Source organism: Biomphalaria glabrata, chromosome 10 (assembly GCF_947242115.1).
Source record: "Biomphalaria glabrata chromosome 10, xgBioGlab47.1, whole genome shotgun sequence".
In the NCBI taxonomy this organism is placed as follows: domain Eukaryota; kingdom Metazoa; phylum Mollusca; class Gastropoda; family Planorbidae; genus Biomphalaria; species Biomphalaria glabrata.
The window spans coordinates 13,237,065-13,252,574 of record NC_074720.1 but is presented as its reverse complement, the minus strand read 5'-3'; the positions used below and the strand labels follow the sequence as shown (position 1 = coordinate 13,252,574).

The 15,510-nt window shown below is 37.5% G+C and overlaps 1 protein-coding gene across 3 annotated transcripts; it reads left to right on the top strand.

The window, feature by feature from the left end:
* Positions 1-523: 523 nt before the first annotated feature.
* Positions 524-14,357, top strand: LOC106051584 (glycosyl hydrolase YngK-like). 3 transcript variants are annotated; one of them, XM_056043717.1, is made up of 11 exons: positions 524-680; positions 5,084-5,156; positions 6,334-6,503; positions 7,013-7,182; positions 8,124-8,247; positions 9,296-9,427; positions 9,549-9,625; positions 10,102-10,184; positions 11,633-11,825; positions 12,846-12,972; positions 13,977-14,357. In XM_056043717.1, the coding sequence occupies exons 2-11, from the start codon at positions 5,093-5,095 to the stop codon at positions 14,307-14,309; spliced, it is 1,473 nt and encodes a 490-aa protein (XP_055899692.1). In that variant the 5' UTR covers positions 524-680; positions 5,084-5,092; the 3' UTR covers positions 14,310-14,357. The 3 variants fall into 3 exon arrangements, with proteins under 3 accessions (XP_055899692.1, XP_055899691.1, XP_055899693.1); XM_056043716.1 differs by lacking the exon at positions 524-680 and adding an exon at positions 1,913-2,050; XM_056043718.1 differs by lacking the exon at positions 524-680 and adding an exon at positions 2,085-2,104.
* The last annotated feature ends 1,153 nt before the right edge of the window (positions 14,358-15,510 follow it).

The window sequence follows — 15,510 nt, the reverse complement described above, 5'->3', positions numbered from 1 at the left end:
TTTAGAGCCTGTGGAATTACATCAAAACTGTTGCCTTTAAAAGTCATATTTTCTGTGGTAGAGGGGAGGGGTAGGTAGAGGGTAGACGATTAATCAGATACAGGTCCTCTGCCCATATTATATCTATAACCAATAATTGCATTTGACATTAGCTGGGGAAAGGGTGATATAAAAAGGCATATAACATTTATAATCTATATTAGTGATAGTATTTTTTAATTAAATTATGTAACTTCTCCACTAAACTACGCCCCCCACCCATTAGAAAAGACCTGTCGTAGGGTGATATTATATACCGCCCTTTCCACGGTCCAATACGGTAACGACATCCTGAAATAATGTTTTCTTAAAATTCTGGATACTGCTTCCTAAACAAAGCTCTCTGAGTTACACATATATAGACATACACTACACAGCTTGGAACACACTAACACATATACCTGGACTTGTACACACGAGGATTTTTTCCAGTTTACAATTAACTTCCTTGAGGTGGAACTAGGCCTACTTCCTGTTTCACTTTTATTGATTTACTAAAGTAAAGAATGTATGTTGTTAAATTGTTCTATTTTCTTTTTGAGTACGTCAACTAGATTCATTGCAGATTTTCATATATGGAAAGATAACTACAAATGGTTAGCTTATTGGTGTATCTGGTGTACAGACTATAAGCAGTGTTGGTAAGTTATGTATTTTAAAAAGTACACCTGTATTATGATACTTATCTTCAATTTTTAGCTCGGTAGAGATAAATGTATACACTCTTTCGATCATTGCACAGAATAATATCATCATGGAGACTAGATCTTTTTAAAAACAAAAAAAAACTTTTAAACTAAAAAACAAAATGGAGTCACTAAGTGGCGGTAAGCAGAGTCGATACCAAGATACAACTTTAACATTCTTTTTTTTAAATCTTTCATTTTTAGAAATCTTCGATTCTGTTCTATTATTTTCCGCACATCTTTGAATCCTCTATGACCCCCCTCCCCCCGATTTCTCTGCATAACTTTCTCTTTTTTTTTTTTAGCGGCCCTCGAAAGGGGAAAAGACATCATGATATTTTAGATCAGTGATGCCCAACCTAATTCGACCTGCGGGCCATTTTTATTTCCGACACTCGTGTCGCGGGCCACACGATCAAAAAGTAGGTCTAGAAAAACGATATTGACCTGAAACCAGTTGATCCTGTGCTTCATTAATAAATAGGATATTTGAAATGTATCTTTTTTCCCCGCGTCAGAAGATGACTTTATTTCTCTACTTAAAATATCAGCAAGATTGGGCTTCATTTCTGTGCTTACTGTGCTTACAATATGAGCAACATTGTAGCTAGCTTTACAACCGAGTCATTTTCCTGTCTCTTTTTGGTAAATATTCCCATTGTAGTTGAACAATCTTTTATTCGCGGTTCAAACCAAGAATGCCGTCATATTTGTTTCATAATGTCGTTTATATTTTGTTGTTGTAATACTTACAAGTTCATACCGGATTGCCAATTATAAAATGCAACTGTGTACCAGCTTTTCAGTAGACTTATGAAGTTTCATTTTGGGTTTTTGATTTTATGAATGTGAGTCTGGAAGACACGTAAGTTGTATGGGAAACTAACAGGTTGTATGTAATCGGTGGAGTATAAATAAATATTTATAAGATAAGAGAAAAAATCTAATTCGGCAGCGGCGCTGGGAGAGGTGTTTATGTTTTACTGCTCCATATAGAGAAAATTAAAAATGCGTGTATTTTGGAAGGAGAGGGGAGAGGGCGATAACACAAACAATTCCCATTTAACAACATGTTTAATTACTAGACATTTAGTAATGAAGTTCCTCATTTCGTCACCCCCTTCCCCACCATGAAAAACAACAACAACAACAAAAACAACAACTGTAAGCGAGCTCGAGGTAGGACCTTTTTGTTTTTAAAGATCGCCACTGCTTAAAATATCTTTTCTTTAGAAGTTCAAAATCTAAAAGTTTTAAACAAAACCTTTGTGATTTGTGCTGATTCAGGGACTAGATTTATTTAAGAGTCGCTTCCTGAGTGAGAGGTAAGGTACAGCTACATACACTTATTACAGACTGTCGGATCCTCGACTTTTTTTGTACTGTATTTTTGTCATAAAAAAATAATAACTACAGAACATACTTAGTTTTAACTTAATTTTATTGAGATACTTTTATTTATCTCTCCAAGTAGACTAAAATCTTATTTATACTAGAGATGGGAATCGAACCCAACTTTTAAAGTTCGGGTTCGGTTCGGTCAGATTTAAGTTCGAGTTCGGTTCGGTTCGATGACGAGTATAGTTCGGGTTCGGTTCGGTTCGGTCAGGTCTAAAGTTCGGGTTCGGCTCGGTTCGATGTTATGAAATTATGTAATAGCAAAATTAAGTTATAAGGTTTAATACAATATATCAGTTAAAACACTTTCATTTGAATATTTACATAAAACAAATACTTTGCAATATATAATAGGCCTGTGGGCAATACTTTTTCCAAAATAATGTTGCCTACATACATTTTAAGCGTTGTAAAAATGTCTTAATGGAGATAGAAATGAAGTTGCGGCAGGTTTTCGCTTAAGTCGGCACGGGGTTTAATTCCGGGTGTGACTCGGCGCTAAGCGTCTTCTGGCCTGTTTCTCTTTTCTTACTAAGAAGAGAGAATTCCTTTAAAAGGCTAATATCGATGTGCTTTCTTTCAGAACGCACCATTCATCATAATAAAAAAAAGTCGAGGGCCATATTAAATCTAATAATAAAGAGGCAGACCTGGCCAATAGAATTATGCAAGGGACATTCTAGGTAGGCCTACATATTGCGCACGTACTTCTATAATGGGCGTGATCTTTTTAAAGAAATATTCTTCGTGTAAAAACTCTCTATCGAGGATTTTTTTTTTCACACATAAGTCGTCACTATAATAAATTGCAATATACGGAAGAAACTCGACTATTCTGAGACAAAAAAAAAAAATGCAGAAGAATCACACTAGCGGAGATGTTTTAAAATGTTTACTTCAAAACGTTTTGACCCATATTGTGTATACGCGCCTCGCAAAAAGCAGTCTACAGTTGACAAGGTCTTATTAGAAGATAAAATGACATCTCCTACTTAATATATTTTAATTTTTAATATTCAGATAAGTTACACTGAAAATAAAACATTTTTTCGACGCCCTCTTTCCTTGTTAGTTGGTCATTGGTTTGTCGCTTACAAACAGCTAGTACAATTGAACCAATAAAGGCGTTTTATATTTTTACCGGTAAGTATTGTATAGAGGGACTTGTTATGGTCCGACAGTTGCCAAAGGCAGCCTTTTTTTTTTTTCGATGAGCTAAAAGGTGGTCGACGTAACAGAGGCGCCCCACGGAAACGCTTCAAAGACCAGCTTAGGCGTCAACTTTGCTTAGCTGACATAGAAGAGAGCACCTGGATACATGCGGCCTCAGAACGAGTCAGTTGGAGTTCACTCCCGAAGGCCGCGGGATACACATTTGAGACCAAAAGAAAATCCGCTGCCGAGGACAAACGCAGACGCGAAAAGAAAAACTAAATCGACCACCTGCGGACAGTGGTTATGCTTGCCCTGGATGTGGCAAAATATGTAGGTCACAGCTGGGACTGCGCAGCTATGGGAAAAACTGCATTCCTCACTAATCTTCGGACTCGAAGACAAGCCTTATAATGATATATAAACTTAATAAACTTTAAAATAAAGTTCTTATGTGAACAACTCAATATAGCCTAACTGTTATTACAATATTCACATATTTAACTTGAGATAGAGATGTAATATTATGAAATATACTGATATTTAAACGAATTCTAGGTCACCACAAAACAACGTCTTTACTCTTTCATGTCTCAAGATTGTCTGCCGTTTCACATTTACATTACGCTAATTTCATCATCCTCAATGCATAAACACAAATCAATCGCTTAACCTCTTCTTACCGCCTCCAGGAAATACACCCACACACTCTATGACACCCCTTTTTGTCAGGAAGTTGCGTCTCCTCATCCCCCAATTCAAGGTACTCGCCATCCCCACCCACGGGGGAGGACCCAAAGTTTGAGAAACGCTGCATTAAAAATACTGATGATCAATAATGCAAAACAGAATAATAGTAAAAATATTCAGGAATAGGAATTTTTCATCATTTGGGGGCCCGGGAGTGGCTGGACCTCGTTGGTGGCCCCTGCATTTTGCGTAATATTGAATATTTATTGTAAAAAACACTCATTTAGGGCCCCCCTCAAGTGGGGGCCCGGAGGGATTTTACATTTCTCCCCCTCCTCCCCCACCCTTGCTACGCCACTGATAATATTCCAATATGGAATACTTCACAATTTTGTAAAAATAAATCACTTAATAGAAGATAATTAAAATTTATTTTAAACTAGAACACAAATGAACTTATTGTAGATTTATATCTACACTCTCTAATCGGCAAAAAATATTCTACTCTCATAACAGCCATTTGAAATAAAAGTGACAATATTTTAATGTTGACTTTGTACTTACTAGTCTAGTTACTAGAGATCTAAATCTAATTAGAGGCCGCCTATTCAACTCAAAACCAATATTGCAAACAGCCCGCGAAAATTCAAGGCCACGGGGGGAGTCGGCACGTACGGAAAAACCCATAGGAATCACAGCACGCCGCTTTTTTTTTCTTTTTAAAGTTTTCAAAATACCCCCCCCCCCCTCCCAAGTTTTCAAACTATAATGGAATCATTAGAATTTAAATAAAATATTTAAGTAATTTTTTATATCTTTTTAAACCAAAAATATTATTAAAAAAAAGGATGTACTAATTGCAAAATTAGTAAATTAGTTCGGTTAAGATAAGGAGGGTTCGTTCGGTTCGGTTCGTACTAAGCAGTTTCAAAGTTCGGGTTCGGTTCGGTTCGGTCATAAGTGAGGTTCGAGTTCGGTTCGTTCGGTTCAGGTTCGGTTCGTTTCCTATCTCTAATTTATACGTATGAAGGGCTTCCTCCATCGTTTATAGAAGTACTCATGTATTTATGTTTATAAGTTGTTAATGGCTTTCCCGATATTTTTTTTCTCGGTAACAGCACACAGCCATGATTTTAAAGGTGGTATTTTTAGCCATACTTCTGTGTGGCATGGAGTCTGAAGTAGAGTCAGGTTAGTAGGACATATTACTGTTACTATTACTGTACATCTATTACTTTTAGAAGCTTCTAGTGATTCGTACATAGATCTAGTGCTTAATGTAAACAAAATAAAGAAAAGAACATTGTTTAGGTTGGAGTTGTTTTGAATCAAAATGTAGTCTAGTTTGCTGCTTATTACATAGATTCTCTAAAGGGAATTCCCGGTGATGCACATGATTTTAACTTGCATTCTTTGACATTCGTAGTCATTAAAACCGAAGTAGTGATTTATATAGTGATTTATATAAATAACATACATAAATAGAAACACCTTTCAATTTGTTTTATTGATACTGGTTGCCTATGTAGTGAAAACATGCCTTGAATGTCTTTCAGATGTCTGTAGCGTGACTACATGTATATGTCTCTTCTACCTGCCTCTCCTCAATTTGATGTACGCTCTTTAGTTTACTTACACGCTAGAACGTATCCAACAGTTCTTAGGTGGTAAGGGGTTAACATACTTTTATTTGAAGAAATAAAGAGAGGGGGATCTCTCAAATACAGAAGTGTAGCAACACATGCCAAATAAAGTTGTTTTATTTTATGTACAGATGATCCAAACCAATTATTATAATGGACATTATTTGAAGTTGAGATACTAATTATTCTTATAAAAATTACAGACTATTTTATCATTTTAATTTAAACATACGTAGCTGATCAGTGCTGGATTTACACACAAGCAACATAAGTTTGAGGTTCCCCAAAAATGATTCCTGGTTTCAGCCTCCAGGGATATTTTCAGTTTAAACAAAGAGTAAAGAAATTAATTATTCTATGTCGATTACAAGGGGCCCCATTCTTAAGTAGTTTATGGGCTTTTGAAGTTTGGATTGGCCCCTGCAGCTGATTAGTTTAAAGGCAAGATTTTATTGAAACAATTTGTAAGCTCTTGATGTACAGCGAACGTCCGATATTACAATGAGAAATAAATCTGTTCGACATTACTTTTTTTTTTCAATTGGCCTCAACAGAGTCGTTGAACATTAAACTGTAAACAATATTAAGTCTATTTAGATCTAGATACTACAAGACTTCACTGGATTTATTTCCCTGCGTTTTTTTTTTTTTTTTAACTTTTGCTGTGTATTTTGTTACCTGCAGCTTGAGACCTTCATACACATATTTTATTTCTCACTGTGTAGCATGCAGTGCTGGAAGGACCAAACGTGAGTTGAGAGGCGCCTGGATAGCCACGGTCAGCAACATCGACTGGCCAAAGTCCAACACCAGAACAACCAGCCAGAATCAGGCAGACTTGAGACATCTCTTGGACATTCTACATGATGCCACCATCAACGCCGTGTTCTTCCAGGTCAACATTTCTCCTTAATATTTCAGTAGATCTTCTATTCATTAGTAGCAGAACAACGGACATTTTAAGAGATTTATTTGGTTCTAATGTTTTTGTTTTAGGTTTTAAAAGGCGGATTTATCCAAGACATATATTACCTTTTCTCAGACGTATCTCAGCCAAAGCTAAGATTAAGACGCATTTTCAGTCTGAACATGTATCACATTCGTATCACACAATATTCTCAGCACTACTTTAGATATTTCTTTACCATATTACACTTTGTCACATACTTGTAATATTTCATCCACATTATATCCATGACGCAGTCAGATTTCATCCACATTATATCCATGACGCAGTCATATTTCATCCACATTATATCCATGACGCAGTCATATTTCATCCACATTATATCCATGATGTAATCATTTTGGTGGAGATATTAGAAATGTTTTATTCCACTTTTATTAATATCTGAGACCTGTTTAAACATAACATTACCCATAAACCAATCGCGATCTCTTTAGGTCAGATCAGCCGGAGAAGCTATGTACGCGTCCACCATCGAACCATGGAGCCAATACTTGACCGGCACTCAGGGAACGGCCCCGAGCCCAGCTTGGGACCCTTTACAGTTTTTAATTGACGAAGCCCACGCCAGAAACATGGAGGTCCATGCCTGGTTTAACCCATACAGGTCAGTTAGGATCTCAAACAAATTCTTATTTATATGCATACATTTCATGAATACTGTGTACTCCCAGGAAAGAATAGGGCCGTAGCCACACCTCTCCACCTAACTCAATTCTGAGCAGCTTTCTTCTTCTGCTCCCATGTCATTCTAGTACCCTCAGGCTTCACTGATGACTGACCTCTTTCAGGTTTACTTGGGTCTGCCCACTTTCCTCTTTCCTTGTGGACTCCAATCAAGTGCCCCTTTGGCAACATTGGTAGCTGGTGTTCGCAGGGTGTGTCCTATCCAGCTCCACTTTCGCTTTTTGATGTCTTGAGCTATGGTCAGTTAGGATCACAAACTAATTGTTATTTACTTTTTTTTTGAAATTTAAGTTTTATCATTATTTGTTCTGTAATATCCAAAAAACATTAATCCAAAATTAGACGACTATTCTCTTGTTTTGAAATAATTTATACCAGCCTACATTATGAAGTAATTAATTTGAAATGCCCATAAACTTTACTAGATCTAGTTGTGGCACCTATACGATTTAGACCTCAGAGAGAGAGAGAGAGAGAGAGAGAGAGAGAGAGAAAGAATTGATTTGAAAACTATAAATGACTGTCTAGAAAATTCGAAACTACTGTGAATGTTGACTTAGACTTAGGCGTTGCTAGTGTAGAAACGAATGATACGCTTTTTTTAAAGGATTTTTTTTTCATATTTTGCTTGTTTAAATGTCTCAGAGTCATGGAAAGCAAGTAAAGTCTCTCTAAAACGTAACAGTGTTTCTCTAAATATTTCATAAACTGAATGTAAGCCTTCTCATATTTTCTATCCAAAATAACTTTATAGTCTATAATTAGAGTTCCCAGGATTATTTTGTTCAAGTTCCATACCTTTAGCTCGCGGACCTTTAACGCTACATCTAAATTGTACACTTTCTTTATAACATTTTTTAGGGCCAAGTCTGGTTCCACATCTACAGCTGGGTTGGCAGCCAACCACATGGCCAAGGCCATACCAGCTCACGCTCATGCGTACGGCAACAACCTGTGGATGGACCCAGGAAGCACTCAAGTCCAGGTGAGAGGCTAATCTAATTCATCATACAGTAACGGGTAGCTATAAAAATTTTAAGCGCAGTTCTTTTTACATAGTTTCATCTCTAGCATTTACAATGACCGTTTTTAATGACACTAATAATATTAATTATCTATTTATATATATAATTCTCTTCATGGCTCAAGAGTTTGGACGAGAAGAAGTAAGAAGAAGTAAAGGAAAGATCACTCTCTTATTTCTGCGGGGGAGAACAAGTATTCACCGGTCACTACGGATGGCTGCTTGGTCGTGCGGTTTGCGCGCTGGACTGTCGTTTGGATTTATTAAACCCTGCCCGCTCCCATCCCCCTTCGTCCTTCAACTCTGAATGAACATCCGAAACATGTAAAACATTTTACACACAAACATTTTACAAACACTAAATAGCAGCGCCAGTGTTGACAGCATAAAGCACTAGTAACCATTCGTCAGCTGCGCAGGGTCGGACGCTTATCTGGCATGAGGGACGACCGCATGCAAAAAAAATGATCCTTTTTAACCATCTTAAAGGAGGAAGGCGTAACACATGCGCACCTGGAAGCGATATAAAGATCAACTCAGGTGCCATTTCGCCCTCACTGGTGTAGAGGAAAGTAGCTGGCAGCAGCTCGTCTCTAAAATAGACAGTTGTAGAGCTTACACGAAAGCCACGAGACACATATTTGTGACCACCCCAAAAACCCCCATCACTGGGCTAACTGTTAATGACCTATACTCTAAATATTTATGTTTAATTCTAACAATTTCTTAGCAAGTATGAGATATAAAATTAATTTGCATTTCCTGTTTCGTTTTGTTTTGTTTTTTATTTTATTTTATTTTGTTTTAGCGTCCAGCGTACATGGAAAAAAAGCCGCCATTAGTTTTGTGTTTCATTTCTTAACAAGCAGCGGGCCTATGGGGGCCACCTCTGAATTAGTGTGAAAACACAAACATAGTTGGTCTTTGTTTTTAAATGTTATCTGTGTGAATCATAAATATTTTAAGAGAAAAGAAAGACAAAAGGACATTTATTTGTCTCTGTTCTCAGGATAGAGTGAACAACGTCATCCTCGATGTGGTCAGACGTTACGACGTGGACGGTGTCCACTTGGACGACTATTTCTACCCGTACCCCACCAGCACAGCCTTCCCCGACTCAGCGACGTACAACGCTTATAAGGTACACACCAAAAAATAACGTCTTTACTTCATGTGAAATTTGTGTTAGGATATCAAAATGTCCATGCCAGACATCACCCTAACTCATTTAGCTCTATACATGCTCCTCGATGTTCTGACAGAGTGGTGGTGGAACTTTGGGCCTCGCTGACTGGCGACGTGACAATGTCAACAAACTTATTGAGAGATTATCTACCAAGTAAGTGTTTCTTGAGTAGTATCCTTTTCAGACCTTGTGACCAGTAGGGCGGATGATGTAAAAGTTAGAGACACGAGAGGTGACGCTTCAGGAAAGATCTGTGCTCTGAACACTACTCATGCGATTTACGTCGTGATATGGTCACGTGATCATACAGAATGGATTGGCTATGTTCGATCGTTTCGAAAAGCCCAATGTAAAGAATTAATCCGCATTTGTTTATTCTCTTCTACCCTATTATTTAGTGTTCCAAGTATTATAACAACTTAAATTGTACTTTAATCTCTCCTATCTAGCTTTTTTTTTGTATTTAGTATTAGCGACATATATTCGCAAACTATGAAACACAATTATTTATTTTTATAATAAAATTACGACAACGAAAAATGTATTGGACTAATTATGGAATCAATGAGCTTGCGTGAACATTGCTACATTGCTAAGTAGCTTGACATTTTCGTCACTTTTTCCTACAGTATTCATCAGACTAAAGCATGGGTCAAGTTTGGTGTTAGTCCATTCGGTATTTGGCGCTCAGGCAACCCAAGTGGAGTGACAGGTAAATAAATCAACCTGAAGAGTCCAACATTAAGTTTCAGCTTGAGACACGTTGCAATGATCGACACGTGAGTCACTGGCTCATCATAGCAAACAAATTAATGGAACCCCCAGCCACCGAGGCTGGACAGAAAATTCAAAGTGGCCAAGTAGCACAACGTTAGGGACAGATTAAGGCCAGGTTCATGGGCGTAGCCAGTGTGTGCTTGTGGTGTGTGTGTGTGCGTGGGCGGGTAACCTTCCCCACGTAAGGAATTGATTTTTTTTTTACTTTTTTTGTAATTGGAGTAGACATTTTTTAAACATCACTGTTCCCAGCATAGCCAAGGAAGTTTTTGAGGTCCCCACTAAGGGAGCTAACAGCGCTCCCCTATACCAAGCTGTTCAGAAAGGTGTGTCTAATTTAATTCCTTTAGCTCCAGAAAGATACTTTTCTAAGCCGTCTAAAGTACAAAAGACGCGTGTGTGGGTTTATGTGTGTGTGAGTGTAAAAAAGGGGAAAAAATCCTCCCCCAAACCCCTCTCCCCCCATCCTGGCTAGATTGCAATAGAAAATGTGTTGTTGTTTGTTTGTCTTGTAAACAATTAGCTTAATAATCCAAAACCAAATTGTGATATCTAAAACAATTGTGTTGTTACTCAAACATGTTCTAGCCAAGCCAATGGTTAGAGTGACCTCCAAAACTGACAACGACATCATGACATTGTTTTTTCTTCCAACACAGACAAAACGCATTGAGTCAGTAATAAAAAATATTCATTCCGCATTATTTAAAATTTCCTCCTATTAGCTTGCAGACTCTTCCTGGGTGGATGGGCACTAGGTGTATTTGGCACTAGGTAGATGGACACCGGGTGGGCAGGTATTTTGAAAACGGCTCTAACGATTTTCATATAAATTTTACAGTGTATTTATATCAGAAAATAACTACGTAACAAATTGGCCACACACTGAAAGCTCTGGTATGAGCTTTTTAATGTTTCTAAAGGATAGAATCTTCAAACGAAAATTCTTTTACTTCTCTTTAGTTTGAATACGCTTTCAGCGGGAATACCCGAATTCGACTCAAATATTACTTTTTTTTTTATTTAGTAGGCCTAATAGTTAAATAAATAGATAAACGTATTTGAAGATCTTAGCACTAAGTTTTATATAAAAATTATTCTAATTCCTCTTATCAGCTTAGAAATTTTTCATGGGTAGAAAAAGGGTTTTATGTTGGTTTTTTTTTTTTTTGGGGGGGGAGGGGGGGGGGGGGAAACAGTGAACTTTAAAATGGCTCTAACGATTTTCCTAAAAATTAGAAAATTTATCACTGTGAATGGGTATATCGTGCTCAGTCTCAGAGTACAAAGTAATAAGGTCAGAATCAAAGATCAACAATGCTGACTTCTAACTGCTTTAACATAACATGAAGCAATTAAACTGTATTTTACTCAATCTTACAGGCATGTCCAGTGTAGACGAAATCTACGCAGACTCGAAACTTTGGCTGCAGAAAGGTTGGCTGGACTACGTGGCTCCACAACTCTACTGGACCATCGATGGGCCGCAGAGTTTCACCAAGCTCATTGACTGGTGGTCCGACCCTGCACAGAACCCCACACACAAGCACATTTACGCAGGTCTGGCTGATTACAGGTCAGCAGAATTATAAATATTTCAGTCTCACGATGTCATTTATATTACAATATTCTCTCTGCCAACCCAGACATTTGGGAAACGGTAGTGGACAAAAATATAGGCAGGTGCCACTAGTTGCTTGTAGTGCAGACAAAAATATAGGCAGGTGCCACTAGTTGTTTGTTGTGCAGACAAAAATATAGGCAGGTGCCACTAGTTGTTTGTTGTGCAAACAAAAAATTATATAAAATAAAAAAAAAATTGCTTTAAATCTTTTTTAAATGAAAAAAAAACGCACAATCATGGCCATATGTCTCATACTACAGGATTTACATACATTTTTTTTAAATAAAGAAAAAAATTATCACTAGTTAATAAACTAATTGGTTAATTTTCATGATTGATTCATGTGTTGTCATCGACAGTGAATAATTGTAGAAAGGTTTTTGATAGCGTGAGTCAGGTACTATTAGTGAGACCCAAGTAAAAAATGATTTTTTGGGGGGGTGGGGAGGGGGCTGCCTGATTTTTGAATAAATGAATCATAATCAATTGAGATTATTGATTTCTGCCTTTGGATCTCCTGTTGCTTACTGACATGGTAAGTTATAATCCTATATTCCATTGTAGAGTTACAGTTTTACAAACGTATGATACATATTCTCTGTCATGTAGTATTGTAACATGAAGTCTGACGTATACTGAATGAGAAGGATTTGTTGATTTTTGCATACCCTTAAAAAAATATTTCTCTACTACAATTTATTAATATATTTAAAATAATAATAATTAACACAAATAATTATATAGTAATTAAAATATTTGTCATATTTCTCTAACGTAACCAATTTACTCTCTCTGTCTCTCTCTGTCATTCACTCTCATTCTTAAAGTCCAGAGTCTTTCTTTTCTTTCTTTCTTGTCAACTCTTTCTCATCGTTTGCCTCGGACTTCTCCATGCTACTCTCTCATTTTAAGTCTGTCTTTCAGACTGTGTCGTCTGTCCAAATCTATCTTATATCCAATACTCTACCCCAGGATAGTGGATAACAACTGGAGTCCCAACGAGATCGTTCACCAGATCCAACTAGTGGAGATACGAACTAGCAGGCAGGTTTGGGGCGAGATTCATTTCAGCGCCCACCAGCTGGAAACCAATGCCCACGTAAGTTTAGTTTACAATGACGCCTTGTTATCCATCCTATCATGTCATGTTACATTTTGTTACTGCCTGCTATGTGGACATTTGACTCTGGGTATTAAAGACATTTTGTTACTGCCTGCTATGTGGACATTTGACTCTGGGTATTAAAGACATTTTGTTACTGCCTGCTATGTGGACATTTGACTCTGGGTATTAAAGACATTTTGTGCATGATGAATTCAGTAACATCACAAGAAAATCATAATCCTTTTTATTTATTTTGTTTACACAGTAAAAGAAAAAAAACAGAGCAAGAGCAATTAAGTATATGAATATGTATGTAGGTGTCTGGAAATTTAGGCACCGGACAATTAGGCACTCGGAAATTTGTGCGTCCGGAAATTTAGGCAACCGGAAATTTAGGCACCGGTAAATTGACAAGGCAAAATTAATAGGCATCAGAAAATAGGAACTTTTTAATAGCTCGGGATTAAGAGCCACTAAATAATGTAGGTCTCATCGGATTCAGGGAAGGGTAGGTAGAGAGATTCCCCGCTGATCACCTTCACCCCCAGGTGATAAGGTTGACGGGAGATTTTCGGTATTGATAATTACACAATTTGTGTCAATAATTAGCTACTAATCTAAATTCTCCGTTCTTTGAGGTCTGTGGAGCCAGTTAGATGTATAACGTTGAATCTGATTACCTGTATGTCTTCGGTCAGTAAACCTTCTCTCTGATCTAACTTGTAGCCAATGTGTGCACTATAGAGCAATTAGCGCTAACGAAAACAGAATAGTTACATTTTTAAAGTTTTAAGCTTTACTCTTTAAATATTTTAAATTCCGTTTTAAACCGCTTATTTCTGTTACCAAGCTATCATTATTTTAGTTTCTATTTGAAACTCTGGTTCAATTTCTGACTTGAGTAAAGTTAATATTAATTGCATGAAATGTCTCTGTACACATATTACTGTAATTTTAGTGTTGATTGCCATAATAAAACACAACACCTTTCCTCTTAGAATCTCTTGACAACACTGAAGTCCACCGTCTACACATCACCCACTTTGACCGACGTCTACAGCTACAGGGGCGGCGTCCCTGCTCCAGCATCGCCCAACGTTGCGGCCAACGGAGCCGTCCTGGACTGGTCCGGTAGTCCCAAGGCCAACGTTCGCTCCTGGGCAGTGTACAAGAGCACATCCAACACCTGTACCCTGGTCAAGGTCCTACCTCCATCCACGACGTCTTACACGGCCAGCAGTAACGGTGACTATGTGGTCACTGCTGTCAACAGGCTCGGGGTTGAAACGGACAGCAATCCTGTCACAGTGGTGACCGCTGTAGTGGGATAAGGTCACTGCTAATAATTGAAATAAAGTTTTGCTTAACATTTCAAGAAACTAATTTGACTTCGTGTTGAAAATAACATTTCCACTAACAAGGAAGTGGAGACTTTGGTCTTTAATGGTTCTGTTTGCTTTGCACACAACAAAGTAAAGTGGAGACTTTGGTCTTTAATGGTTCTGTTTGCTTTGCACACAACAAAGTAAAGTGGAGACTTTGGTCTTTAATGGTTCTGTTTGCTTTGCACACAACAAAGTAAAGTGGAGACTTTGGTCTTTAATGGTTCTGTTTGCTTTGCACACAACAAAGTAAAGTGGAGACTTTGGTCTTTAATGGTTCTGTTTGCTTTGCACACAACAAAGTAAAGTGGAGACTTTGGTCTTTAATGGTTCTGTTTGCTTTGCACACAACAAAGTAAAGTGGAGACTTTGGTCTTTAATGGTTCTGTTTGCTTTGCACACAACAAAGTAAAGTGGAGATTTTGGTCTTTAATGGTTCTGTTTGCTTTGCACACAACAAAGTAAAGTGGAGACTTTGGTCTTTAATGGTTCTGTTTGCTTTGCACACAACAAAGTAAAGTGGAGACTTTGGTCTTTAATGGTTCTGTTTGCTTTGCACACAACAAAGTAAAGTGGAGACTTTGGTCTTTAATGGTTCTGTTTGCTTTGCACACAACAAAGTAAAGTGGAGACTTTGGTCTTTAATGGTTCTGTTTGCTTTGCACACAACAAAGTAAAGTGGAGACTTTGGTCTTTAATGGTTCTGTTTGCTTTGCACACAACAAAGTAAAGTGGAGACTTTGGTCTTTAATGGTTCTGTTTGCTTTGCACACAACAAAGTAAAGTGGAGACTTTGGTCTTTAATGGTTCTGTTTGCTTTGCACACAACAAAGTAAAGTGGAGACTTTGGTCTTTAATGGTTCTGTTTGCTTTGCACACAACAAAGTAAAGTGGAGACTTTGGTCTTTAATGGTTCTGTTTGCTTTGCACACAACAAAGTAAAGTGGAGACTTTGGTCTTTAATGGTTCTGTTTGCTTTGCACACAACAAAGTAAAGTGGAGACTTTGGTCTTTAATGGTTCTGTTTGCTTTGCACACAACAAAGTAAAGTGGAGACTTTGGTCTTTAATGGTTCTGTTTGCTTTGCACACAACAAAGTAAAGTGGAGACTTTGGTCTTTAATGGTTCTGTTTGCTTTGCACACAACAAA